This window comes from Macaca thibetana, chromosome 19 (genome assembly GCF_024542745.1).
Source record: "Macaca thibetana thibetana isolate TM-01 chromosome 19, ASM2454274v1, whole genome shotgun sequence".
NCBI lineage: Eukaryota > Metazoa > Chordata > Mammalia > Primates > Cercopithecidae > Macaca > Macaca thibetana.
Window position 1 is genome coordinate 32,605,856 of NC_065596.1, and position 27,286 is coordinate 32,633,141.

A 27,286-nucleotide genomic window follows, 5' to 3' on the forward strand; every position below is an offset into this window, starting at 1 on the left:
TCTATCTCTTTGCTTTCTTTTCTGCCTGCTTGAAGTCTACTGTTACTTTTCTTTTTTTTTTTTTTTTTTTTTTTTTTTTTTTTTTTTGAGACGGAGTCTGGCTCTGTCACCCAGGCTGGAGTGCAGTGGCGCGATCTCGGCTCACTGCAAGCTCCGCCTCCTGGGTTTACGCCATTCTCCTGCCTCAGCCTCCCGAGTAGCTGGGACTACAGGTGCCCGCCACCTCGCCCGGCTAGTTTTTTGTATTTTTTAGTAGAGACAGGGTTTCACCGTGTTAGCCAGGATGGTCTCGATCTCCTGACCTCGTGATCCGCCCGTCTCGGCCTCCCAAAGTGCTGGGATTACAGGCTTGAGCCACCGCGCCCGGCCTGTTACTTTTCTACTAAGATAAAATCCACTGTTTGCCATTTCTTTTTGTTACTCTTTTTGAAAACCAATGAGTTTCTACTAATATCTCATGGCTGGAGTTCTGAAGTAAAAGCTATATGATCTTTGGTTATATGAGAATGTATGTTTGTGCTAATGTGTTTGTACACATATTCTGTTGTGTTTTGGACACAAGGTAACAAATTAGCTTAAAGAGTACTCATAAATTAAATAATATGCCAAAATGTTTTTCAAGTTCACATGACTTAAGTAAAATCTTTAATAAGTTAGCTTTAAAAGTATTGGTAAAGCCGGGCATGGTGGCTCAAGCCTGTAATCCCAGCACTTTGGGAGGCCAAGGCGGGTGGATCATGAGGTCAGGAGATCGAGACCATCCTGGCTAACATGGTGAAACCCCATCTCTACTAAAAATACAAAAAACTAGCCAGGCGTGGTGGCGGGCGCCTGTAGTCCCAGCTACTCGGAGGCTGAGGTGGGAGAATGGTGTGAACCCAGGAGGTGGAGCTTGCAGTGAGCCGAGATCGCGCCACTGCACTCCAGCCTGGGCGACACAGCGAGACTCTGTCTCAAAAAAATAAAATAAAATAAAATAAAATAAAATAAAATAAAATAAAAGTATTGGTAAAATAGGCCAGGCATGGTGGCTCATGCCTGTAATCCCAGCACTTTGGGAGGCTGAGGCAGACAGATCACCTGAGGTCAGGAGTTTGAGACCAGCCTGGCCAACATGGTGAAACCCCATCTCTACTAAAACTACAAAAATTCACCAGGCATGGTGGTGGGCACCTGTAACCCCAGCTACTCGGGAGGCTGAGGTGGGAGAATCTCTTGAACACAGGGGAGGCAGAGGTTGCAGTGAGCCGAGATCATGCCACAGAACTCCAACCTGGGCAAAAGGGCAAGACTCTATTTCAAAAAAAAAAAAAAAAGTATTGGTAAAATAATATTAGAAACATCTTAAGAATTGCCAGCATACATTTTTGTTTGCACTTATTGATGAAGAAATGTCATACTTATCCCTGCCAAATACTACTGAGGCAGGAAAATAGCAGAGAGAATTGGAGTTTGGATAAAGGGTGGAATGAGTAGGAGCAGAAGCAAGGTGAAGAGGTGGGTGCCCAAGCATGTCATGAATGGTCTATGTAAGTCATTAATAAGGGGATTTAGGAAAAAAAAAAACTTTTATATTTCAAGTTGTATATAAATTAAGGGGAAACTATAATGGTATTTCTAGTGACTGGGTTTTGATCTTTAAAAAAATCACTTATAGACTAAATAACTGGATCAAAATACAAAATTTTCCTAAGGTATTGCTTTACTCTTAATAAACTGCAAGACATTATAATTTTTTTTACAAAAAGTTCAACTTTTAATGTGTCTTGCTGTTTGCAGCTTTCTCTCCTCTTTTAAAAGGCATGAAATAATAACTCTATCCTTCAACTAATTTTCAGCTCCTGTAAGTTTTTTTCTTTTAGTTTCTAACTGTTGTGGCCTCATGCCAACAACAACGAAATGGTTTATCCTAGAGGTGTAAAGGAAAAGTTTCCTTTCAATGTAATATTCCCCATAGGAAACAGCAGTTGCACTGCAGAGGGTCTTTTCTTTTGTCTTTCAATAACTGGCCTAATAAACAGGTATTACACTTTATCAAAATAATTCCTATGTCATTATTACTAAGTTTGGTTTGGTTAGAAAAAACTAAGATTAAAAATTTTTTTTTAAATTAAGGTTATTACATCCACGTAATTTTCTGTATGTGGTTTTTTTTTTTTTTTTTAAGACAGTCTCACTTTGTCACTCAAGCTGGAGTGTAGTGGCATAATCTTGGCTCACTGCAACCTTGTCTCATGGGTTCAAGGGATTCTTGTGCCTCAGCCTCCTCAATAGCTGCGATTACAGGCACACACCACCATGCCCAGATAATTTTTTTGCATTTTTAGTAAAAATGAGGTTTCGCCATGTTAGCCAGGCTGGTGGCAAACTCCTCACCTCAAGTGATCTGCCCACCTTGGCCTGCCAAAGTACTAGGATTACAGGTGTCAGCCACCATGCCTGGCCTGTATGTGCTTTTAAAGTCCTTGTGTCACTAAGTTACAGGGCTTTGACGCCTGGGTCTAAAAAGGACACCAAGTCCTCCTAAATCTTAAACACTGACAGCAGTTAAAGCCTCATCTTCAGACCTAATAGAAGATGCCAATCAAAATAAACTGTGTTCGTGAGACACAGGACAAGAAAGTAAAACTATTCAACTCCTCAAGGCCCAGGGGCTATTACAGCAGAGATGGGCACATGAAATTGTAAGAGCTTACCTAGAAAGATAAAACAAGTTCAGTTTCTCTACAAATTAACCATTGATGTCAAAGGCACACTGATGCAAGACCAGCATATGAGCCTCTGTGTCAGATTAACAAGGTTTTCTTGGAGTATTGACCCACTCCTTGATAAAGATTATAACGGTTGTAAAAAGGCTTATGGAAATCATATCTATGGGCAAGATGATTAAAATTTTAGATTGTTTATAAAATTTTGAATAACAAATTTAATTGGCCTCATGCTCTCTTTATTAGGGCTTACTGTTTGAGAAATTAAGTGTCCTCTCTCAAAAAATAAAGGTTTTTCCCTTTTTTTGAAATCTTTGTGTATCACTTTGGTTAAATGAAGGACTTACTTTACAATGACCTGTGATCCTATTTTGTGATACTAAGCACTTTAAAGTTTGTCAAATATTTTTTGTCAAATTTTAAATTGGGTCCTCATTAATCTTTTGATATTAGTTCCCTAAAGTCCAAAAGAGACACATTCAGTTTATTTGGTATAAAAATCATACAGAAAGCATTGTCATACAGAAAGCTTCAGCCCCCTGAGGAGCTGGGACTATAGGCGCCTGCCACCTTGCCTGGCTAATTTTTCTTACTTTTAGTAGAGACGGGGTTTCACCGTGTAAGGCAGGATGGTCTCGATCTCCTGACCTCGTGATCCACCCACCTCAGCCTCCCAAAGTGCTGGGATTACAGGCGTGAGCCAGCATGCTTGGCCGAACATTTGATTTTTTAAAAAGTCTTACTACATTTGTTACATTTGTAAGGTAGCTCTTCAGTATGAACACTCTGGTTTCCATTTCGATGTTCAGGTAAAAGCCTTACCACACACATTACATTTGTGTGGTTCGTCTCAAAGTTGTATATTTTGATGTCTAGTGAGTTCTGATGCTTGGGGAGAGTCTCCGGCACATACGTGTAGATTCTCTATCAGTATAAACTCCCTTATGTCCAGTAGTGATTGAACTCTGGTAAAGGTTTTGCCACACTTTTCTCATTTGTAAAGCACCTCTGCACTTTGAATTATCTATAGATCCACAAGTTTTGATCTTTGAATAGAATTATTGCCACACATACTGCACTTCAGTAATTTCTCTCCAATATGTATATTCTTTTTTTCCTTTTCTTTTTTTTTTTTTTTGAGACAGAGTCTTGCTGTATCACCCAGGCTGGAGTGCAGTGGTGTGATTTTGGCTCACTGCAACCTCCACCTCCTGGGTTCAAGCAATTCTCCTGCCTCAGCCTCCCAAGTAGCTGGGACTATGGGCACACGCCACCATGCCTAGCTAATTTTTTGTATTTTAGTAGAGACGGGGTTTCACTCTGTTGCCTAGGCTGGTCTCACACTCCTGAGCTCAGGCAATCTGCGCACCTCAGCCTCCCAAAGTGCTAGGATTACAGGCGAGAGCCACTGCGCCCAGCCTTCCAGTATGTACATTCTTATGACGAGTGAGTAGTGAACACTACCTTAAAACTTAGCTACGTTTACTGCATGTGTAAATGTATTGGGCCATATTTGAATTGCTATAAAGAAATACCTGAAGCTGGGTAATTTATAAAGAAGTTTAATTGAATCACAGTTCTGCAGGCTTTACAGGAAACATAGTGCTGGCATCTGCTCACCTTCTGAGGAAGCCTCAGGAATGTTAAAATCATGGTAGAAGGAAAAGGGGGAGTGGGCATATCACATGGCAAGAATAGGAACAAGAGAGAGGGAGGTTCCATACACTTTTTCTTTTCTTTTCTTTTTTTTTGAGACAGGGTCTCACTGTCAGCCAGGCTGGAGTGTACTGGCACAATCTTGGCTCACTGCAACCTCTGTCTCCTGGGTTCCAGCGATTCTCATGCTTCAGCCTCCTGAGTAGCTGGGATTACAGGCCTGCATCACCATGCCTGGCTAAGTTTTGTATTTCAGTAGAGACAAGGTTTCACCATGTTGACCAGCCTGGTCTTGAACACCTGGCCACAAGTGATCTGCCCGCTTCAACCTCCCTAAATGCTGGGATTACAGGCATGAGCCACCATGCCTGAACTGCCATACACTTTTAACCAACAAGATCTCAGCCGGGCTTGGTGACTCACGCCTATAATCCCAGCACTTTGGGAGGCTGAGGTAGACAGATCATGAGGTCAAGAAATTGAGACAATCCTGGCAAAAATGGTGAAAATCCGTCTCTACTAAAAATACAAAAATTAGTCAGGCATGGTGGTGTGCGCATGTAGTACCAGCTACTCAGGGAAACTGAGGCAGGAGAATCACTTGAACCTGGGAGGCAGAGGTTGCAGTGAGCCGAGATCATGCCACTGCATTCCAGCCTGGTGACAGAGACAGACTTCGTCTCAAAAAAACAAAACAAACAAACAAAAAAACAAGATCTCACCAGAACTCACTATCCCAAGAAGAGCAAAAACCAGGTGGTGCTAAACCACTCTTGAGAAATTCACTCCTGTGATCCAGTCATCTCCCACTAGGCCCCACCTCCAATACGGGGGATTAAAATTCCACATGAGGTTCAGACAGAAGCGTCAAATATACAAACTATACCTGTAAATGTGAATTATTTGAACCCAGAAGTTAGGAGAACATCTAAAGGCGTTTCCACATTGAGTTTTGTTGTCAGATTCTCTCCAGTATGTTTTGTCTGATGTTTAGTGAGGCCTGAGCGACTAATGAAAGATTTGCCACACTCATTACATTTATAAGGTTTTTCTCCAGAATGAATTATTTGGTGTTTGTTGAGGCAAGAAAACCGTCCAAAGGCCTTGCCACATTCAATACATTTGTATGGCTTCTCTCCAGTGTGATTTCTTTGATGGTACACCAGCTTTGACCTTTCAATAAAAGCTTTACCACATTCATTACATTTGTAAGGTTTGTCTCCAGTATGCATTTTCTGATGATTAACCAGAATTGAACGTACTCTAAAGGCTTTGCCACACTCATTACACATGTAAGGTTTCTCTCCAGTATGAATACTCCGATGGCGTGCTAGTGTTGATTGATGACGAAAGACCTTGCCACATTCATTACATTTGTAAGGTTTCTCTCCAGTATGAATTCTCCGATGCCTTGCAAGGTTCGAAGTGGAATTAAAGACCTGGCCACATTCAATACATTTGTATGGCATCTCTCCAGTATGCCTTCTCTGATGGTACGTCAGGCCTGTTATATGACTAAAAGTTCTACCACAATGGCTACATTTGTGTGGTTTCTCCCCAGTAGGATTTCTGTGATATCTTGCAAGTTTTGAACTTTGGATAAATGCCCCTCCAAACTCATTACAATTGTAAGGTTTCTCTCCAGTATGAATTATCAGATGTTTAGTGAGGCTTGATCGCTGAGTATAGGCTTTGCCACAATCATTACATTTGTAAGGTTTCTCTCCGGTATGAATTTTCCGATGACGTGCTAGGCATGAGTAGTAACTGAAGACCTTACCACATTCATTACATTGAAAAGGCTTCTCTCCAGTATGAATTCTCTTATGATTTGAAAGGTTTCCACTGTCATTGAAGACCTTGCCACACACATTACATTTGTAAGGTTTCTGCCCAGTATGAATTCTTAGATGACGTGCTAGGCATGAGTAGTTCCTGAAGACTGTGCCACATTCATTACATTGGAAAGGTTTCTCTCCCGTGTGTATTCTCTTATGGATTGAAAGGTTTCCACTGTAATTGAAGACCTTGCCACACACATTACATTTGTAAGGTTGCTCCCCAGTATGAATTCTTAAATGTCTTACAAGGCATGAATTTTCACTAAAGACCTTTCCACATTCACTGCATTGGTAACGTTTCTCTCTAGTATGAATTATCTTATGTCGAGTGAGTAATGACCCCTGTTTAAAGGCTTTGCCACATTTATCACATTTGTAAGGTTTCTCTCCAGTATGAATTCTCCGATGCCCCGCAAGATGTGAAGTCTGACTGAAGACCTTGCCACATTCATTGCATTTGTAAGGTTTCTCTCCAGTATGACTTCTCTGGTGCCTTGCAAGTTGTGAACGTTGACTGAAGACCTTGTCACATACATCACACGTATATGGTTTCTCTCCTGTATGGATTATCTGATGTGTAGTGAGGCTTGAGCTCCGTTTAAAGGTTTTGCCACACTCGCTACATTTGTAAGGTTTGTTTCCACTATGAACTGTCTGATGAGTTGCCAGGTTGGAACTTTGACTAAAGGACTTTCCACATATGTTGCATTTGTATGGTTTCTCTCCAGTGTGGATTCTCTGGTGGTTTACAAGATTTGAATTCTGCCTAAAGACCTTGCCACATATGTCACATTGATATGGTTTCTCTCCTGTATGGATTATCTGATGTGTAGTGAGGCATGAGCCTTGTTTGAAGGTTTTCCCACACACATTACATTTGTAAGGTTTCTCTCCAGTGTGAATCCTTTGATGTATTGCAAGGTTGTAACTTTGACTAAAGGACTTGCCACATTCGTTACATTTGTATGGTTTCTCTCCCGTGTGACTTCTCCAGTGATTTACAAGATCAGAATTTTGTCTGAAGATCTTGCCACATACATCACATTGACATGGCTTCCCCCTTGTATGGACTATCTGATGTATTGTTAGTAGTGAGCCCCGATGAAAGGCTTTGCCACATTCGTTGCATTTGTAAGGTTTCTCTGTAGTATGCACCATCTGATGGTTAATAAGACTTGAAGACACTCTAAAGGCTTTGCCACACTCATTACATATGTAAGGTTTTTCCCTAATGTGTGTTTTCTCAAGTTGGGTGGGTAATGACAGTTGCAAAAACTCATTCCCATATTTTTTAGAAATGTTGATTTGGACACTTGGAAGAATTCTTTGAAGTGGTGAGACTAGGGAACCATTATTAACTGTCTTCTCAGATTGGTTACATTCATAAATTTTCCCTTCAGTTTGAAATTTCTGCAGTTCAGTCAGATGTGAGTGAAAGCTTAATGGAAGCTGATTTTCAATACATTTGTTTTCTACATCCTCTTGACTATGTTGACCACTTTTACCAGTAAGATTGTTTTTATAGGTCATTGGCACTTCTTTATTATTTATTTCACCATCTTTCCATTGAAACTCAAGGTCCTGTAGATTTTTCTGGATTTCCCTTAAGTAAAAATTTTCAATATCATAACATTCATGTCTTTCCAGCATCACTGTTTGGAATTTTTCTCCTGTATTACTGTTTCCTATTGGTGGTAATTCCTTGGTCATACATTTAGGAAGGATACCTACAAAATATAATGAACATAGGGGTTTTTTTGTTGTTTTTTTGTTTTTTTGGTTTTTTTTTGAGACAGAGTCTTGCTCTGTTGCCCAGGCTGGAGCAGAGTGGCACAATCTTGGCTCACTGCGACCTCTACCTCCTGGGTTCAAGCTATTCTTCTGCCTCAGCCTCCTGAGTAGCTGGGACTACAGGTGCATGCCACCACACCTGGCTAATTTTTGTATTTTTAGTAGAGGCAGGGTTTCACCATATTAGCCAGGCTGGTCTCAAAGTCCTGACCTCGTGATCTGCCCACTTCGGCCTCCCAAAGTGCTGGGATTACAGGCATGAGTGAGCCACTGTACCTGGCTGAACATGGGTTTTACAAATAACTAGTATTATTTGTTTTTGTTTGTTTGTTTTTAAATAACTACTATTCATAAATATTTTATATTGAAAACATACTACACTAAAAGTAACGTTTATACTAGACAGTTACCAAACTTTACCACAGTGATCTTCTATTTTTACAAATAAAAAAGGAGTAGAATTCTTCAGTAAAGAAACACTAATCACATGTAATTCAAATTAATTTTAAGGAAGTCTAGTTTCAAACATTCAATGACCAAAAGACTCATGTCGTGCAAACATATATATTAGCACTAAAAGAAGTATTTTTCCACCATGCCCCCAAATCATACACCAACTGGCAGCAAACATATGGCTCTCTCAGAAGAAAAAACAGTTATATATATATTTACTTCATATTTATTGTGCACAAATAAATGTCAAATTACAGCTAAATATCAACAAGTTCAACTAATTAATGATCTATGTAAATGGCAAGCTAAATTATAAATCAAAAATAGTACTGGGAAAATGAGAAAGAATTTTTTGAAGTTATAAAACTAAGTTATTTTTCTGAATACTTATTATATAGGTATTAAACCTGTTCTAAAACTACCTATTTCTGGCTGGGTGCGGTGGCTCCCACCTGTAATCCCAGCTCTTGGAGGCCAAGGTGGGTGGATCACGGGGTAAGGAGTTTGAGACCAGCCTGGCCAACATGATGAAACTCTGTCTCTACTAAAAATACAAAAATTAGCCGGGCATGGTGGTGGGCACCTGTAATCCCAGCTACTCAGGAGGCTGAGGTAGGAGAATTGCTTGAACCCGGGAGACAGAGGTTGTAGTGAGCTGAGATTGCACCACAGCATTCCAGTCTGGGTGACAGAGCAAGACTGTCTCGGAAAAACAAACTAACAAAAAACTATCTATTTCCATAAAAAAATAGACATTTGCAACACTAACAAGCAATGCAAGTCAGCTATATTGACTTATGTCTGCCAAAACTCATATGTTAGGGTCCTAATCCTCAATGTAGTATTATTTGGAGGAGTGAAAACTTTGGGAGGCAATTAGGTCAGCATGGTAGGTAGAATTTCAGGAACGGAATAGGAATTAGAATAGATGTGAAAAAGCTTTTGCTTTTTGCATGACAATCCTTCTGCCATGTGAGGACACAGAAAGAGTTAGCCATGATACACCAGGAAAAGGGCCCACACCAGGAACCAAAGTGACTGGCTCTGACATGTGGACTGCTCATCACCCAGATCTGTGAAAAGTGAATTTCTGTTGTTCAAACCACCCTATCTATGGTATCTGCTATACCTAGCCACATTAAGTTAAAGCTAATATGCCATCTCATTATAAACATGAAATAATGTTGATATACCTTATTAAACAAAGAGACTTCTGAGTCTTTACTATAGAACATGCAATATTCCAAGCTAGCAAACAGCACTAACTTGTTTTTAAAAATCTTAAGATAAATTATCACTATTTTACAAATAAGGACAGTAAGTCTGCCCATAGGATTTATGTATCTACACCCAAATTACAAAGAAAGTAAGACGTGAACCTGGGTTTCCAGTATCAAACATGTTTTTAAATAAAACTGGTCAAACAGGCAGTTCAGATAACTGGTCACCCAAATACCAAGAGTGTAGAAAGAAATACTTCAAGAGCTGGCCGGTCGCGGTGGTTCACGCCTGTAATCCCAGCACTTTGGGAGGCCGAGGCGGGTGGATCATGAGGTCAGGAGATCGAGACCATCCTGGCTAACACAGTGAAACTCCGTCTCTACTTAAATATACAAAAAATTAGCCAAGTGTAGTGGTGAGTGCCTGTATTCCCAGCTACTCAGGAGGCTGAGGCAGGAGAATGGCGTGAACCCGGCAGGCGGAGCTTGCAGTGAGCCGAGATGGCGCCACTGCACTCCAGCCTGGGCAACAGAGCGAGACTCCGTCTCAAAAAAAGAAAAAAAACAGAAATACTTCAAGAGCCAAGGTGTGTTGCCAAAACATTATTCAGTCATCCTTCATGAATAACGGTATCTGAGTCATCATCCCCTGCACATATTGATGTAGGCAGTGTTCTCAGAAAGTTGTCAAGTGAATGAGTAGGCGTCATCCCTTACACGCTGAGTGTAGTGTGGAAGGTGAGGGAGTTCTGCAATAATGGGAGTGTAAAATTAATACGCTAGTAAGTGACTGGGTAGTCCATCTGGACCAAAGTAATATGTTCAGAAGAGGAAGGGAGGAGGAGGGGCATGAGGGGAGGGGAAGGAGTTATGAGCATGGGGCAGCAGGGTTTGTGCTTGCAGAGCTGTGGGTATATACTTGCCTAAAGAATAGTTAAAATTCTGACTTTGGAAGAAAACAGAAAGACTTATTTAGAAGTAACGCAGTGACTCACATCTGTAATCCTAGCAATTTGGCAGGCCAAGGTGGGCAGACTACTGAGCTCATGAGTTTGAGACCATCCTGGGTGAAACCCCATCACTACTAAAATACAACAAATTAGCCGGGTGTGGTGGTGTGAGCCTGTAGTCCCAGCTACTCAGGAGGCTGAGGTAGGAGAATTGCTTGAACTCGGGAGGCGGAGGTTGCAGTGAGCTGAGTTCATGCCACTGCACTCCAGCCTGGGCGACTGTGGGCGGCAAGCCACCCAGGTGCTGAGGCAAGAGACCGAGGGCACGAGCTGTTTCAGTGTAATAAAATACATAAAATAACAAGAGTTATACTAGATATAGATCACAGATATGATTATATGTAAGTATCACTAATCATTAGTTTGTAGTAATTACTCTTTATGCAAATATTATAATAATCCTCGCTCTACAATCATAACCTAGGAAAAGCCAGGCCATACAGAGACAGGAGCTGAAGGGACATGGTGAGAAGTGACCAGAAGACAAGAGTGTGAGCCTTCTGTCACACCCTGACAGGGCCACTACAGGGCTCCTTGGTCTAGCGGTAACGCCAGCGTGTGGGAAGACGCCCATTGCCAAGAGGACTGTGGCCTAGTAGTAGCGTCAGTGCCAAGGAAAAACACCCGCTACCTTTCCCCGGGGGAGTTTAGAGAAGACTCTACTCCACCACCTCTTGTGGAGGGCTTGACATCAGTCAGGCCCACCCGCAGTTATCCGGAGGCCTAACCGTCTCCCTGTGATGCTGTGTTTCAGTGGTCACCCTCCTGGTCCACTTTCATGTTCCATCCTGTATACCTGGCTCTGCCTTCTAGATAGCAGTAGCAAAATTAGTGAAAGTACTAAAAGTCTCTAATATATAGAGACTATACATCAGAAATAATGGCGTAAGCTGTCTGCTGTCTCTCTCTCTCTCTGCCTCGGCTGCCAAACAGGGAAGGGCCCGCTGTCCAGCGGACACGTGACCCACGTGACCTTACCTATCATTGGAGATGGCTCACACTCCTTACCCTGCCCCCTTGTCTTGTATCCAATAAACAACAGCACAGCCTGGCATTCGGGGCCACTACGGGACTCCGCGTCTTGGTGGTAGTGGTCCCCTGGGCCCAGCTGTCTTTTCTTTTATCTCGTTGTCTTGTGTCTTTATTTCTACGATCTCTCGTCTCTGCACATGGGGAGAAAAACCCACCGACCCTGTGGGACTAGTCCCTACAGGTGACAAAGCTAGACTCTGTCTCCATTAAAAAAAAAAAAAAAAGTAGCATTATACTGACTAATACTTAAATATGGGAATTATACTATGGGCACAGGACAACAAGGGAAGATATTCCAAAAGGAGGTAGTGTGATGATATGGGAAGTGAAAGTCCAGATGCAGCATTATGAAGCTTTTTATCTGTGAGTCAACAAGGCTTCAGTTTCAGTCAAATGACGGATAGGGCTCCCAAGAGAGAAAACACAAAAATGCACAAGGGCAGATCTTAACTTCTAGAGCAAAATTATGCTTACCCAGGAAGACCAGGTTCCTGTAGTTCTCCAACATCACATCCCAGTACAAAGCTTTCTGCACAGGGTCCAGGGATTTCCACTCCTCCTGAGAGAATTCTATGGCTACATCTCTGAATGTCAAAGGTCCCTGAAAAGAAAAACACATTTCAACAAGGAGCAATGGGAGAGCTCTTATCTATACATAAAATGACAAGAGGAGAGAACTGTCACATCAATTTGATTGAAGTGTGTGTTTTCACATATCCACGCAGGGCATCTGTGAGAAAGTCATGTGTCCCTAATTTTAGCTTGTTATAAAATTCAACAGGAGGTTATATCCTGTAAATCAGTGTACACTTCTCATTTTTGTGTACAATGCAAGAAATACACAAAGAAATGAATAAGTGGTTATGTGTATAAGTGTTAGATATTATGTTCAATATATCAACTGAGTGTCCAGATAAGCTAGTATAAGAGTTGTGTCTTCGAGATGACAATGTCCATAGCAGCTTTAAAGAAAGGTCAGAAACTAAAAACCGTGATGACCAGAGCAACAGCAATGACTAAAGTTTTGAAACACTCCCCATGTGCTGGGCATTACTCCAAATGCTTTACATGTTCTAATTCAAATAACAACATAATAGATAGATAGATAGAGAGAGAGATTTTTTTCCCATGTTACTACGAGACAACTATGTCATAGAAAATGCTAAAAAGTCACCTAGGTCAACAACCTAAAAATGGCAGAGCAGGCATCTGAACCCAGATGTCTGAAAATGAGTCTTGAATCAAAAGAAACAAACAGTTAAATTATGGTGACAGTATGTCATAGTCTCTCTGTGCTGCTGTACTGAGTAAAACAGACTGGGTAATTTAGGAAGAATAGAAATGTATTTCTCATGATTCTGCTGGCTGGGATATCCAAGATCAAGGTGCCAGCAGGACTGATGTCTGGTGAGGGATGATCCCTGCTTCCAAGATGATCTTGTTGCTTCGTAGGGGACGAATGCTGTGTCCCCCACATGACAGAAGGGACAGAAGGGCCAAAAAGTAGTGAACTCCGTAGAATAAGCCTTTTGATATATCATTGACGAGAACACCATACCCACTGATAAAGGCCGACTTCTCGTGACCCAATCTCCTCCTAAAGGCCATGCCTCATAATATTTAAAGATTGGGCACTGGGGATTAAGTTTCAACATGAATTGCGGAGGAGGAAAAAAAAAACTCAGACCATAGCATTCCACCCCGGCCCCCAAAATTGATGTACTTCTCACAGACAAAATACATTCTATCCCAATGGCTCCCAAAGCCTTATTTCTACAACCAATTCAAAAGCCTATAGTCTAGAGTTGTACCTAACTATGATCTAAATCAGATATGGGTGAGACTCAAACGTGCATTTCATCCAAAGGCAAACTGCTCTCTAGTTGTGAACCTATGAAATCAAACGAGTTATGTGCTTCCAAAATACAATGGTGGGGCAGACACAGATTAGATATTTCAATTCCAAAAGAGAGAAACAGGAAACAAGGGGTAGCTGTTCCCATGTGAGGCTGAAACCCAACAGGGCACATACATTAAATACTAAGGCTTGACAATAATCTCTGACTCCATGTCCCACCTTCTAGACATCCTGGAGTAGAGGTTGGGTCCCAACATCCTGGGGATCCCTGTCTCACTGGTTTTGTTGGGATCACCCCACATGGACGTTCTCACAGTGCCTGCAGCTCTCCTGAGCTGGAATCACATACCGGTGACTCTGCAGTTTTGGGGTCTTATCGGTGGCCCTGCTCCCAGGGCTTTACTGGACCTTATCCTAACAGGGACTCTGAAATTGGCCCTGCCTCCACAGCTAGAACTGAGCATTGCCCTAGTAGGGACTTCCAGGGACAGCCTCACTCCTACAGCATTTCTATGCCTAGGCTCCAAGGATCTCTGAGGCATTCTTTGAAATCTAGATGGAAGTAGCCATGAGTCCACATCTCATGCCCTCTGCACACTTTTAGTTACCACTGTGTTCATGTTGCCAAGGTTTACAGTTTGTGTGTTGTAACCGACCTCGATCCCTGGTGGACTGAACAAAAGGGGCAAACACGGGAACAAAAGACAAAGACAAAAGAGTATATTTGGAAGAAGGGGTCGGGGGCACCTTGCCTCTACTGGACAAAAGCCCTAAGCTTTTTCAGCCTTCCAAATGTATTAGGTCAAAGAGATAACCAAAAGGGGCGGTGATTGTCGGTAACTGTCAGTCAGTCCTTTGGATCACAGCAGGCTTGCAAGACTGCATCATTCGACCAATAAGCACTAGATTTCCCAGAGATAACTTCAAGGAGCCCAGCGCCAGGGAGTGATGGCCCTCAGCAAACTTGGTGGCAGGTGCAGTCGTGAGTTTGCTCACATCACATCAACAGTTTGCTGTTTGATCATATAGCCTCCAGTGGAATGCTGAGTTGATCACGATCCCTTTGGCCTTTTTGGCTCCCAACAGTGTGTGCCCTCTGGAGTGGTGGCTGGTCTGCACCTGGTCCCACGTCAGCCACAGATGGGGTAGCTAAGGACCTCTGCTCTGAAATACAGAGATCACAGATCTGAGGTATCGGAGTTCCCATGTCCAAAGGGCACCCCGGGCCACTCCCTTGAAACTATTCTGCCCTCAAGGCCCTGGCACTCTGAACCTACAATGGGCACAGCAGTCTCAAAGATCTCTAAAATGCCTTTGGGATGATTCTCCCATTGTCTCAATAATCAGGTCCTGGCTTACTTCTATCCATACTAATCTCCTTGTCCAAGGCCACTTGGCTACACCCCTCTTGGTTTTCTCTCCTAAATACACTTTTAATTCTTTACATGGCCAGGCTGAGAATTTTCCAAATCTTTACATTGGGCTTTGAAAACAAATTGTTTTTAATTCATTTTTCTCTCCTTCCATTTTCCTATAAACAGTTCAGAGAAGCCATGCAGCAACCTGAACAATTTGCTTTGAGAGTGTTTCTGCCAAACATCTTAGTTCATCACTCTTAAATTCTGCTTTCCACAGCCCGGGTGCAGTGGTTCACTCCTGTAATCCCAGCACTTTGGGAGGCTGAGGTAGGTGGATCACGAGGTCGAGAGATCGAAACCATCCTGGCCAACGTGGTAAAACCCTGTCTCTACTAAAAATTCAAGATGAGATTTGGGTGGAGACACAACCAAAGCCATATCAATTCATTTCTGTCTTGCCTGAATATAATGACTGAAAGGAACAGGATGAAAGGTTAGGGGCCACTGCAAAAAAGGATGATTGACATAAACCAGTGTGTGCAGTAACACATAAAGACACTAGGTAAGATCTAGTACCATAGCTGACTGCAGCACAAGAGTCGTCAATAGCACAGACAGATAACAGGGGAGCTTCTGAGTAGAAACCAGCAAACCTCTTCAATTAGGACATGACAAGCAAAGGCCCAGACAGGGCACAATCCCCAGTTAGAAAATTATCATTCTGTGTGTGTTGTTGTTGTAGTAGTTGTTTTAGATGGATCATTCTACTGAACTCCAGCCTGGGCAATACAGTAAAACCCTTCCGCAAAAAAAGAAAAGAAAAGAAAAGAAAGGAAGGGAGGGAGGAAAGAAAAAGAGAGAAGGAAAGAAAAAGTGAGAAAGAAAGAGAGAAATGGCCAGGTGCAGTGGCTCATGCCTATAATCCTAGCACTTTGGGGAGCAGAGGAGGGCAAATCACCTGAGGTCAGGAGTTTGGGACCAGCCTGTCTAACATGGTGAAATCCAATTTCTACTAAAAATACAAAAAATTAGCCAGGCATGGTGGTGCATGCTTGTAATCCCAGCTACTCAGGAGACTAAGGTAGGAGAATCACTTGAACCCAGGAGGCGGAGATTGTGGTGAGCCAAGATCACACCATCGCACTCCAGCCTGGACAACAAGAGTGAAACTCTGTCTCAAAAAAAAAAAAAAAAAAAAGAGAGAGAGAGAAAGAGAGAAAGAAAGAAGGAAGGAAGGAGGGAGGGAGGGAGGGAGAGACAGAGAAAGAGAGAGAAAGACAGACTAAAGCTAAAAATAGAGTAACTGAGTTGAAATAGTCACTAGATGAGTTCAACAGAGCTGACTTAGGCAGAAGAAGGAAGTGGTGAACTCAAAGGGGATTTTGACAGGGAGAGAAACAAAAACTACAAAAAACAAAACAAAATGAGGAGAGCATAAGGGGCTCATGGCAAACCATCAAGCACCGAGAACATATGTATTCTGGGAGTCCAATAAATAATGTGAATATATCTAACATTACTTAAGTGTAAGTAAACAAACAAGCTTTACTGAAAGGCATAATATAATCAAAGGCTGGGTTCCATGTCTCATGCCTGTAATCCCAGCACTTCTGGAGGCTAAGGCAAGCAGATCACTTGAGGTCAGTTTGAGTGGTCAACATGGTGAAACCTCCTCTCTCCTAAAAATACAAAAAAATTAGCTGGGTGTGGTGGTGAGTGCCTATAGTCCCAGCTGCTCAGAAAGCTGAGGCAGGAAGCCGGGCGTGGTGGCTCACGCCTGTAATCCCAGCACTTTGGGAGGCTGAGGCGGGCAGATCACAAGGTCAGGAGATCGAGACCTTCCTGGCTAACACGGTGAAACCTCGTCTCTACTAAAAATACAAAAAATTAGCCGGGTGTGGTGGCGGGCACCTGTGGTCCCAGCTACTCGGGAGGCTGAGGCAGGAGAATGGCGTGGGCCCGGGAGGCAGAGCTTGCAGTGAGCCAAGATCGCGCCACTGCACTCCAGCCTGGGCGACAGAGGGAGACTCCGTCTCAAAAAAAAAAAAAAAAAAAAAAAAGAAAGCTGAGGCAGGAGGATCCCTTAAACCTGGGAGGCGGAGATTGCAGTCAACCCAGATCATGCCACTGCACTGCAGCCTGGGCAACGGAGCCAGACTTCATCACCAAAAAATAAGATTCATGCAAAGAAAATGTCAGCAAGAAAACCTTAGATCTAAAAGAAACATAGTATTTTATAATCACACTGTGAGCCAGGCCTTCCAGAAAAACATAAAGGAAACATTTATTTATTTTTGCTTTTGTGGTATGCCATCCTAAAAGAGGCACGCACTCTTCGTTTTTTTTTTTTTTTTTTTTTTTTTTGAGACGGAGTTTCGCTCTGTCACCTAGGCTGGAGTGCAGTGGTGCAATCTCGGCTCACTGCAAGCTCCGCCTCCCGGGTTCACGCCATTCTCCTGCCTCAGCCTCCCGAGTAACTGGGACTACAGGCGCCCACCACCTCGCCCGGTACTTTTTAGTAGAGACGGGGTTTCACCGTGTTAGCCAGGATGGTCTCGATCTCCTGATCTCGTGATCCGCCCGTCTCGGCCTCCCAGAGTGCTGGGATTACAGGCTTGAGCCACCGCGCCCGGCCGAGGCACTCACTCTTTAAACTGCCCAACCCGGAGGAAACATCAGACATCTGTGGTGAAGATAGCATGCATACAGGCAGCCACGGTGACATTCAGTGTAAAACAGTAAAAGAAAAACGGTAAAAAAGAAAAAAGGTTAAAAAAAGCGAAAAACGGTAAAAGACCCATACGTCTTCATCTAGGGATTGTTCCAAAGAGGATGCAAAACAAACTATTAGTGTTTATTAACATAAAAATATGTACACTTCAAAACCTGCAAAATAAAATTTCACAGCAGAACATTCACTGAAGAATTGTTTTCTGAAATCTCATGATGACGTGTAAATGCAACTCGACACCTCTCACTGACTATTGCCACAGAACCTACAACAGTAGCTCCCCATGGAAACATGAGGGATGGTGGATGATGTGATAGGGAAAGGAAACTGGGTTTCCCCAGGTTGGGCACTTGAAAGAGTGATCATTTCCTCCAGGATGGTGCATTTCCTGCTTTGCTAGATCTGGCAAGATTCCCCACTACCCTGAGCTGCAAAGGGACCCTCTCCCACCAACATCACATCAGATTTCCCACTCATTTAAACAAAACCTGCTACTATGTTTCTTTTAGATTTTGAAGATCTAGGGAAAATGACAACTCTCTGTATTTCCATTTCATCATTTTGTAGAAATCAAAATAAAATAATCCTCATTCATTGCGCAATTTTTTTTTCTGCATTCTAGGAGCCATTTCATATTCTGTAGTTAAATTTTTGGAATATATATGCCTTAATGTTCTTTTTTTATTTTTATTTTTATTTTTTTTTTGGAGACAGAGTCTAGCTCTGTCGCCCATGCTGTAGTGCAATGGTGCGATCTCAGCTCACTACAACCTCTGCCTCCTGGGTTCAAGGGATTCTCCTGCCTCAGCCTCCCAAGTAGGTGGAACTACAGGCATGCGCCACCATGCCGAGCTAATTTTTGCATTTTTAGCAGAGATGGGGTTGGCCAGGCTGGTCTCTAACTCATGACCTCGTGATCCACCTGCCTTGGCCTTCCAAAGTGCTGGGATTACAGGCATGAGCCACTGCGCCTAGTCAATGTCCTTTTTTTTTTTTTTTTTTTTTTTTTGAGATGGAGTCTCGCTCTGTCGCCCAGGCTGGAGTGCAGTGGCCGGATCTCAGCTCACTGCAAGCTCCACCTCCCGAGTAGCTGGGACTACAGGCGCCCGCCACCTCGCCCGGCTAGTTTTTTGTATTTTTTTTAGTAGAGACAGGGTTTCACTGTGTTAGCCAGGATGGTCTCCATCTCCTGACCTCGTGATCCGCCCGTCTCGGCCTCCCAAAGTGCTGGGATTACAGGCTTGAGCCACCACGCCCGGCCCAACGTCCTTTTTTTAGATTATAAATTTTTTTTTAGCATAAAACTGAAACGTTTCCTTGATGTCCCATGTTTTATGTTTGCTCATAAATTTTATGGTGTATGTAAGGTATACAACATGATATTACAGTACAGATAGTAAAAAAGTCACTATAGTTTAACACATTAACATATCCATCATCTCACAGGTACCCTTTTTTTTTTTTTTTTGACACGGAGTATTGCTCTGTCGCTGAGGCTGGAGTGCAGTGGTGTGATCTCCACTCACTGCAACCTCTGCCCCCGGGGTTCAAGCAATTCTCTGCCTCCGCCTCCCAAGTAGCTGGGATTACAGGCACCTGCCACCATGCCTGGCTAATTTTTGTATTTTTAGTAGAGACAGGGTTTCCCCATCTTGGCCAGCCTGGTCTTGAACTCCTGACCTCTTGATCCACCTGCCTCAGCCTCCCAAAGTGCTGGGATTACAGGCGTGAGCCACCATGCCTGGCCCAGTACCCTTTTTTTTTTTTGACAAGAACAGTTAAAATCTAACATAGCATCAATTACATATATAATAAAATATTATTTTCCTGTCGTCTTCATGTTATGCCACCTTTTTAATGCCTAAACTGCATCTCTGCTTGGATTTTACTGCAAATAAATACATTATGCGATGTTTAAAATAAAAGAAATATGATGTTCAGTAATAATTGGTGGAATGAGAGAATTTGGCTCCATCTTCTCTAATAACAAAGAAGTTCTGCTCCTACATCTGAGCAAAATTATAACCTTTTTAGATAAAACAACTGCTACTAGGAGTCCCAGCATGAACACCACAGTCTCTGTAGGATGGATATGCTGACAATGGCTAAATGAATCTGACATTCAGGTTGATTTTATATTTTAAAATCAATGATAGGCCGGACACGGTGGCTCATGCCTATAATCCCAGCATTTTGGGAGGCCGAGGTGGTCTTGAAGACCACCTGACCAACATGGTGAAATGCCATCTCTACTAAAAATACAAAAATTAGTCAGTCGTGGTGGCACATGCCTGTAATCCCAGCTACTCAGGAGGCTGAGGCACGAGAATCACTTGAACCAGGGAGGTGAAGGTTGCAGTGAGCCGAGATCGCACCATTGCACTCCAGCCTGGGCAACAAGAATGAAACTCCGTCTCAAAAAAAAAAAAAAAAAAAAAAAGATAAAATAAAACACCCTTTATCACTGATGCATGTATCTAATTGTCCATTCCATTCCCAGTCATTAAGATTTTGAAGTTAGAAACAGTGACTCATTCATACAGCTTCAAATGTAGTATAAAATTAGGCAGAAAAGATCTCCCCTGACACACTCTTTTCCAGAATTGATGAGGTATTGTGCACATTAATATGTGCCTTCCGCATGCAGCTTCTCTACTTCTGGTCTACAGAGAGCTGACTGCATCCTGATTTTGCCTCTAAACGATCTCTGCTGCCAACAGCTCTGACACTGTGGGGCTCATACCCTGTCTCCATCCGTGTCTGGGTGTGAGCCGCTCCCAGGACCATGCCCAGCAGAGCCTCTTCCCAAGTTAATGTCACTGGGTCTCGGTGAGATAGAATCTAAGTGAGATGAGAGAAACTGAGGGAAGGCATGGGTGAATGGCAGTAAACACGTCAGGCAGGATGCTTCAGACTCAGAGAAGATTCGCAACTCCAATGCATCGCATTTCAAAAAGGAAGGAGACAGAATGATCCACTAAGAATATCATTTTACCTGTGTAAGAGCCATCCCTGACTCCTTTTCTTTCCTCTTCTTCCTCTTCTGGGCTGCTCTCTCAGTCAGTATAATTACTTCTTTACAAGTCAAATCTGAAAGTGAAAAATCTGTCGTTTAATGCTTGGAAACAACACATTCCTTTCTGTGCTACAACCATGCCCACAGGAAAGACCTCAGCATGTGGAGAGGCAGCCCACTGCACCAGGGGGATGCAAGGATAATAAATTCCTAAACAAAGACCAAGTGGCCTGGCATGGTGGCTCACGCCTATAATCCCAGCATTTTAGGAGGCAGAGGCGGGCGGATCAACTGAGGTCAGGAGTTTGAGAGCATCCTGGACAACATAGTGAAACCCCGTCTCTACTAAAAATACAAAAATTAGCTGGGCGTGGTGGCAGGTGCCTGTAGTCCCAGCTACTCGGGAGGCTGAGGCAGGAGAATGGCGTGAACCCGGGAGGCGGAGCTTGCAGTGAGCCAAGATCGCGCCACTGCACTCCAGCCTGGGCGACAGAGCGAGACTCCGTCTCAAAAAATAAATAAATAAAGGAACTACAAAGAAAAAAGTAGGCTGGGCGCAGTGGCTCATGCCTGTAATCCCAGCACTTTAGGAGGCCAAGGCCAGTGGATCACCTGAGTTTGGGAGTTTGAGACCAGCCTGACCAATATGGAGAAACTCCATCTCTACTAAAAATACAAAATTAGCCAGGCGTAGTGGCACATACCTATAATCCCAGGTACTTGGGAGGCTGAGGTAGGAGAATTGCTTGAACCTGGGAGGCAGAGACTGCAGTGAGCCGAGATGGCTCCATTGCACTCCAGCCTGGGCAACAAGAGTGAAACTCCGTCTCAAACAAAAAAAAGAAAAAACAAAAAAGAAAATCCATTACAAAAAAATAAGACTCTCAATACTCCTACAAAGACATACCTTGTAGGCCTGATGTGGTGGCTTCCCATCTGTAATCACAGCACTCTGAAAGGCTGAGGCAGAAGGAATGCTTGAGCCTGGGCGGTTGAGGCTGCAGTGAGCAGAGATCATGGCACTGTACTCTAGTCTGACAGAGCAAGACCCTGTTTCAGAAAAGAAAAAAAAAAAAACAAAGACATACCTTGTAGTGAGAGTGACAGTCATTTATTGCCCCATTTCTCATTCACTCTATCCTCTACTCTATCCCAGGGAAGAAAAGTGTTACCACAAATGACTGAATTTAAATGCCCTCTGGCTAAACAGAAATTCTAAATATCTTTTGATACAAATAAATACAAAATGCACAAGCCTTACAGAAAAGAGTGGTAATTTTCATCCTCATGATTACAATTTAAAGAAAAAAATTTTAGAGTGTAAAGTCACAAAGCAGAATATTACAACCACCATCCATATCCAATCAACTCATCACTCATCTGGATAGGGTCCTCTCCCACTTTCTTCACTACTACGTGTTTCCCTCTCGCATGCTGCATCTTTCCTCCCCTTTTCTGTTCTTCTCTTTTATGTCTGTTCTGCCCAATAGTCGGCAACTTACTTCACCTCTTGGAACTCTTCCTCCCCAATCTTTCTGATTGTCCCCAATCTCCACGTATTTCTGCCTCTTTTTCCCCATCTAAGCTCCCTCTCTGCTCTCCTTGTTAAATTCCCTCTTACCTGTTACAGCTCCTTTGTTCCCACTCTCTAGCACCCCCAACTTCCTAGGCTTCCTCCCTGCTGCGGCTCTCTCTCTACTCTGCTTGTCACCCACTGCCCTCTCTTTCAGTTCCAGCACCACGAAGTTCTGTCGGCTGCGGTTCCAACTCTTTTACCTTCTCCCCACTGTCTGTCTGCAGTGCCTCCTCCTTTGCCGCCCCACTCTATTTTGCTGCCCTTCATCTCTCTGAAGGTCCCCTTTTTTTCTAAATGTCTCTATGTGCTTTTCTCCCCCTGCTTCTTTCTCCATTCGTTCTCTTTCACTCTTGCTATCTCTCTGCAAATCCCTAAATTATCATCCATTTTGCCGTGTATTTATGGGTCTCCCTCATTCTCTTCGGTTTTTCCTTTTGTTTCGTCGTTCCCTGTCTTTTCCTCTCCTGATCCCTCTCACCCACACATTCAGTAGGACAGGGGAGGAATAAGATGCCCAACTCCCGGAAAAGCACATTTTCCAGTGGAGTAAAATTTGGGAAGGAAGAACACTGGGTATCACAAGACAGACTCAGGTCACCTGCCCCAACGGGGGGATCAGGAAAAGCAGTGGCTGTGAAGGGGAAGCCTGGGGAGCGGAAGGACCCGGCGTGAGGAGGATACTAGGTGGCGCCGGGGTACGGTGTCTCAGGACAGGGAGGGTCTGCAGAATCCCAGGACCTGGGAGGAGAAGAGGCTCCTTCAGGAGCCGGACGGCGGGCGCTCCCCTCCAGGGGCTGACGAGGGAGGAACTCGGGGGTCGCGACGAGTGGGAATCCACCTCCCGAGTGAGGGCTCGACTTGGTGCAGGGCCGAAGCAGAGGTCAGTAAGGGTTTTAAGCAGGAACGCGACCTGAGTGGGGCTGTCTACGTGGTCCTAAGGCAGAAAGGCAGGGAGCAAGGAACAGCCGCAGAGAGATTTTTAAACCGAAAGGAAAGCAATTATCAGACTTACTTGGGGCGAAGGGGCTGTTGCTGGTATTTTAAGGTCCGTAGCGATCCCCAGGAAACGGGTATGGACAAGGGAAGACCGCCAAGTGCACGTTGGATTCACGTAGACCCGGCGAAGCAAATGTTTAGTCCAGGTAGACGGAAACTGACGCGCAGCGCTGTGACCGTTTCCCCGCGCGATCTGCTTCCGGGTGTGCAGGAAGCTTCACGAGAGGAGAAAAAAAGACTCAGAAGCCTGGGGCGGGGGAGGGTCCTGGGTGGGGTGCGACCCGCAAGGGAAGGAGCAGAAAGACGGACCTGATTTGGGAACCCTGAAAGGGTGGGGCAGACTCATGCGGTAGTGGGCGGGGCCAGGCGGGCAAGGCGGGACGGGCGGTGTGGGCGGGACCTGTTTGGTGGGCGGGGTCTGTTATTCCCTCTGCCTTCAGCCCACCGAGTCTTTGTTCTCCTGATTTGGGAGTATTGGTGACTGTTTCTTGTCCTGTGAAGCGGTGTTACTTCCTGCCTATTTTAAGTTAATGTTTTAGACTTTAAGGTCAAAGTTTAAAGTTGTGGTCCACTTCTGTTGGAAACTAAGATGTTTTCTTCTTGTCAAGTTGAACTGATTTAGGTCAAAATCGATTTTTGCGAGCCTGGTGGACTCCATCGGGTCTTGCCAGTGAGGCTGAAGTCAGTAAGGCTGAAGTTACTCAGTAGTCAGGGAACTAGGATATCCGTGAAGATTTGATGTGCAGCCGTGGCTGGATCCAGGAACCTAGAAGACATTATGCCAAGCGAATTGTGCTAGACACAGGAAGATAAATCCTGCATGCGTTTACTTACATGTGCAATCTACAAACATCAAAATCACAGTAACAGAGTAGAAGGGTGGTTTCCAGGGCTGACGGTCTATCCTATGCCTGTCCCACCGTTGTATTTTGGAAGCAAATAACTTCTTTGGCTTCACAGTTTCACAGCTGGACAGAAATTTTGCCTCAGGATGAACCACACTTTGAGTCTCACCCATATGTGATTCAGATAATATTTGGATGATATTTGGGCCTTAGAGTTTGATACTGAAATAGATTAAGACTTCTGAAATGGGCCGGGAGCAGTGGCTCTGGCCTGTAATCCCAGCTCTTTGGGAGGTCAAGGTGGAAGGATTGCTTGAGCTGAAGAGTTCAAGAGTTCAAGACCAACCTGGGGCAACACAGACCCTTGTCTCTACAAAAAGAGAAAAATCAGCCAGGCATGGTGGCTCATGCCTATAGTCACAGCTACTTGGGAGGCTGAGGTGGGAGGATCTCTTGAGCCCAAGGGGTCAAGGCTGCAATGAGTTGTCACTGCACTTGGGCAACAGAGTGAGACTTTGTCTCAAAAAATAATAATAATAAGACTTTTGAGATGTTAGGATGGGGGTGAAGGGATCTTGCATGTGAGAAGGACATGAATTTTGGGAGTCCAGAGTACAGAATGTTATGAGCTGAATCATGTCCCTAAGAAATCATTGTCGGCTGGGCACGGTGGCTCACGCCTGTAATCCCAGCACTTTGGGAGGCCAAAGCGGGCGGATTGTGAGGTCAGGAGATCGAGACCATCCTAGCTAACACGATGAAACCCTGTTTTTACTAAAAATGCAAAAAATTAGCCAGGCGTGGTGGCGGGCACCTGTGGTCCCAGCTGCTTGGGAGGCTGAAGCAGGAGAATGGCATGAACCCGGGAGGTGGAGCTCGCAGTGAGCCGAGATCGCGCCACTGCACTCCAGCCTGGGCGACACAGCGAGACTCCGTCTCAAAAAAAAAAAAAATAAATAAATAAATAAATAAATAAATCATTGTCTTTAAGTTCTAGCACCCAGTACCTCAGAATATGACTGTATTTTGACATAGGGCATTTAGAGGTTATTAAGTTAAACTAAGCTTGTTAGAATGGGCTCTGATGCAATCTGACTGATGTCCTGATAAGAGGAAATTTGCCTGGAAGCAGTGCCTCACGCCTGTAATCCCAGCACTTTGGGAGGTCGAAGTGGGTGGATCACTTGAGCTCAGGAGTTTGAGACCAGCCTGGCCAACATGGTGAAACCCCATCTCTACTACAAATACAAAAATTAGCCAGGCATGGTGGCACATGCCTTTAGTGCCAGCTACTGGGGAGGCTGAGGCAGGAGAATTGCTTGAACCTGGGAGGCGGAGGTTGCAGTGAGCTGAGATCATGCCACTGCATTCCAGCCTGGGTGACAGAGCCAGACTCCATCTCAAAAAAAGGAAAAAGAAAAGCAAAGAAAAGAAAAAGTAGTATTCCAGCTACTTCCAGATCTCCTTGCTGACAGGAAAGTGTACAAGAAGGGTGGATATTGGCATAGAAGTTTGGGGGGCCCAGCTGTATTGGAGATGACTGGCATCTGGAGGACTAAAAGCTTGCTGAGATTTTTGGACCACAGAAAGTAAACCCTATAACTTCCAACAGCTTTTGCAACCGTTGCCATTCCAAACATTGGATTTCAGTTGTGAGAGACTCTTCCTCATTCTGGGCTCTAGGAAGAGAAGCTTCATAGACCCTCAGTGGATAGAGATATTGGAGGGAGTGGAATGAAGGAATGAAGGTGGGTCTGGGGCTTCACTGGAGTTTGATATAGAAGCTATGACAGCATCAGTATTCCAAGCAAGAGCTGGGGCTGGAGTTTGGAGTAAAGGCAGAGCTGGGGTTGTGAGACTTTGGGGGGGTCATTTAGCCTATATAGGACTAGAGGAGCATTAGATATTAAATAAGTCAAAGAGAGAGGCTGGGCACAGTGGCCTGTAGTCCCAGTACTTTGGGAGGTCATGGCAGGCAGATCATCTGAGGTCAGGAGTTCGAGACCAGCCTGGCCAACATGGTGAAACCCTGTCTCTACTAAAAATGCAAAAAGTAGCTGGACATGGTGGCAGGCGCCTGTAATCTCAGCTACTTGGGAGGCTGAGACAGGAGAATCACTGAACCTGGGAGGCGGAGGATGCAGTGAGCTGAGATCACGCCACTGTATTCCAGCCTGGGCCACAGAGAGGAACTCCGTCTCAAAAAAAAAGGAGGACAAAGAGAGACATCAGTGGGGAAGAGTTACCAGAGACTAGGACAGTAGCCACCAAAGATTTGCTATGCAGAGACAAGAGATCCCTAAAGTTCTGCTAGTCATAGTTTCCAGGATCTCGGGATCTGGGAGTTACTGATGACTGGTCAATTGTTCTGGTCTTCCTAGAGTTCTCTAGAAAGATTGGTGGCTGGAATGTCCTGGTTGCTAAGTGACTCTATTCCCGGAACTCACATGCCCTCAGTTGTTTAATAAATAATGCCTCCTTCTGTTAACAGTTGTTGTAATACCTCAGTTCTTGTCTTCTTAGTTTAAAATAATTTAAGCAAGAGACACACAGCAAAAGAGGTGAGCATAATTTGTTGCAAAGGAAAAATAATATTTTGAAAGTTAAGGGCAGAATAGACAGAACACTCTGAGAGAGACAGAAATCAGGGCAGGCTGCTCATATGGGTGAGGCAGCACAGACTGGCACAAAGGGAATCTTACATGATTATTCATAAGGACGTGGGAAGAGGTGTTACTAGTAAGCATGTTCTGGGTGGTCCTCTGGGTGCACATGAGCAGCAGCTATACATGCCTGTAAATATGTCGCATGTCTCATTAGCATCTTAAATCTACATGGAATTGTAATCCTCAGTATTGGAGGTGGGGACTGGGGTCTGGTGGCAGGTGATTGGATCATGGTGGCAGTGGATTTCTCATGAATGGTTTAATACCATTCCCTCGGTGGTATTCTCATGATAGTGAGTTATTGTGAGTTCTGGCTGTTTAAAAGTGTGTGGCAGCTGGGCGCGATGGCTCACACCTGTAATCCCAGCACTTTGGGAGGCTGAGGCAGGAGGATCACCTGAGGTCAGGAGTTCAAGACTAGCCTGACCAACATGGTGAAACCCTGTCTCTACTAAAAGTAGAAAAATTAGCCAGGCGTGGTGTCACACGCCTGTAATCTCAGCTACTTGGGAGGTTGAGGCAGGAGAAT

At 44.0% G+C, this 27,286-nt stretch overlaps 3 protein-coding genes across 5 annotated transcripts in view; 1 reads left to right on the top strand and 2 right to left on the bottom strand.

The window, feature by feature from the left end:
- Positions 1-23,252, bottom strand: part of ZNF841 (zinc finger protein 841) — a 107,548-nt gene extending 84,296 nt beyond the window's left edge. Inside the window, exon 1 of the mRNA XM_050771261.1 lies at positions 22,296-23,252. The gene's annotated coding sequence lies outside the window, so the exon portion shown is untranslated. The remainder of the gene's footprint in view (positions 1-22,295) is intronic.
- The window catches only part of PPP2R1A (protein phosphatase 2 scaffold subunit Aalpha), a 526,337-nt gene that overhangs the window by 448,575 nt on the left and 50,476 nt on the right, over positions 1-27,286 (top strand). The gene's annotated exons all lie outside the window — the stretch shown is intronic.
- On the bottom strand, positions 1,069-23,610 carry ZNF836 (zinc finger protein 836). 3 transcript variants are annotated; one of them, XM_050771254.1, is made up of 7 exons: positions 23,556-23,610; positions 23,263-23,461; positions 21,582-21,724; positions 21,379-21,476; positions 20,654-20,748; positions 12,186-12,312; positions 1,069-7,932 (listed from the first exon to the last, which is right to left on the bottom strand). In XM_050771254.1, exons 3-7 carry the CDS (start codon positions 21,608-21,610, stop codon positions 5,264-5,266), a joined length of 3,018 nt encoding a protein of 1,005 aa, XP_050627211.1. In that variant the 5' UTR covers positions 21,611-21,724; positions 23,263-23,461; positions 23,556-23,610; the 3' UTR covers positions 1,069-5,263. The 3 variants fall into 3 exon arrangements, with proteins under 3 accessions (XP_050627211.1, XP_050627212.1, XP_050627214.1); XM_050771255.1 differs by lacking the exon at positions 21,379-21,476 and having other exon boundaries at positions 23,263-23,610; XM_050771257.1 differs by lacking the exons at positions 21,582-21,724; positions 23,263-23,461; positions 23,556-23,610 and having other exon boundaries at positions 21,379-21,544.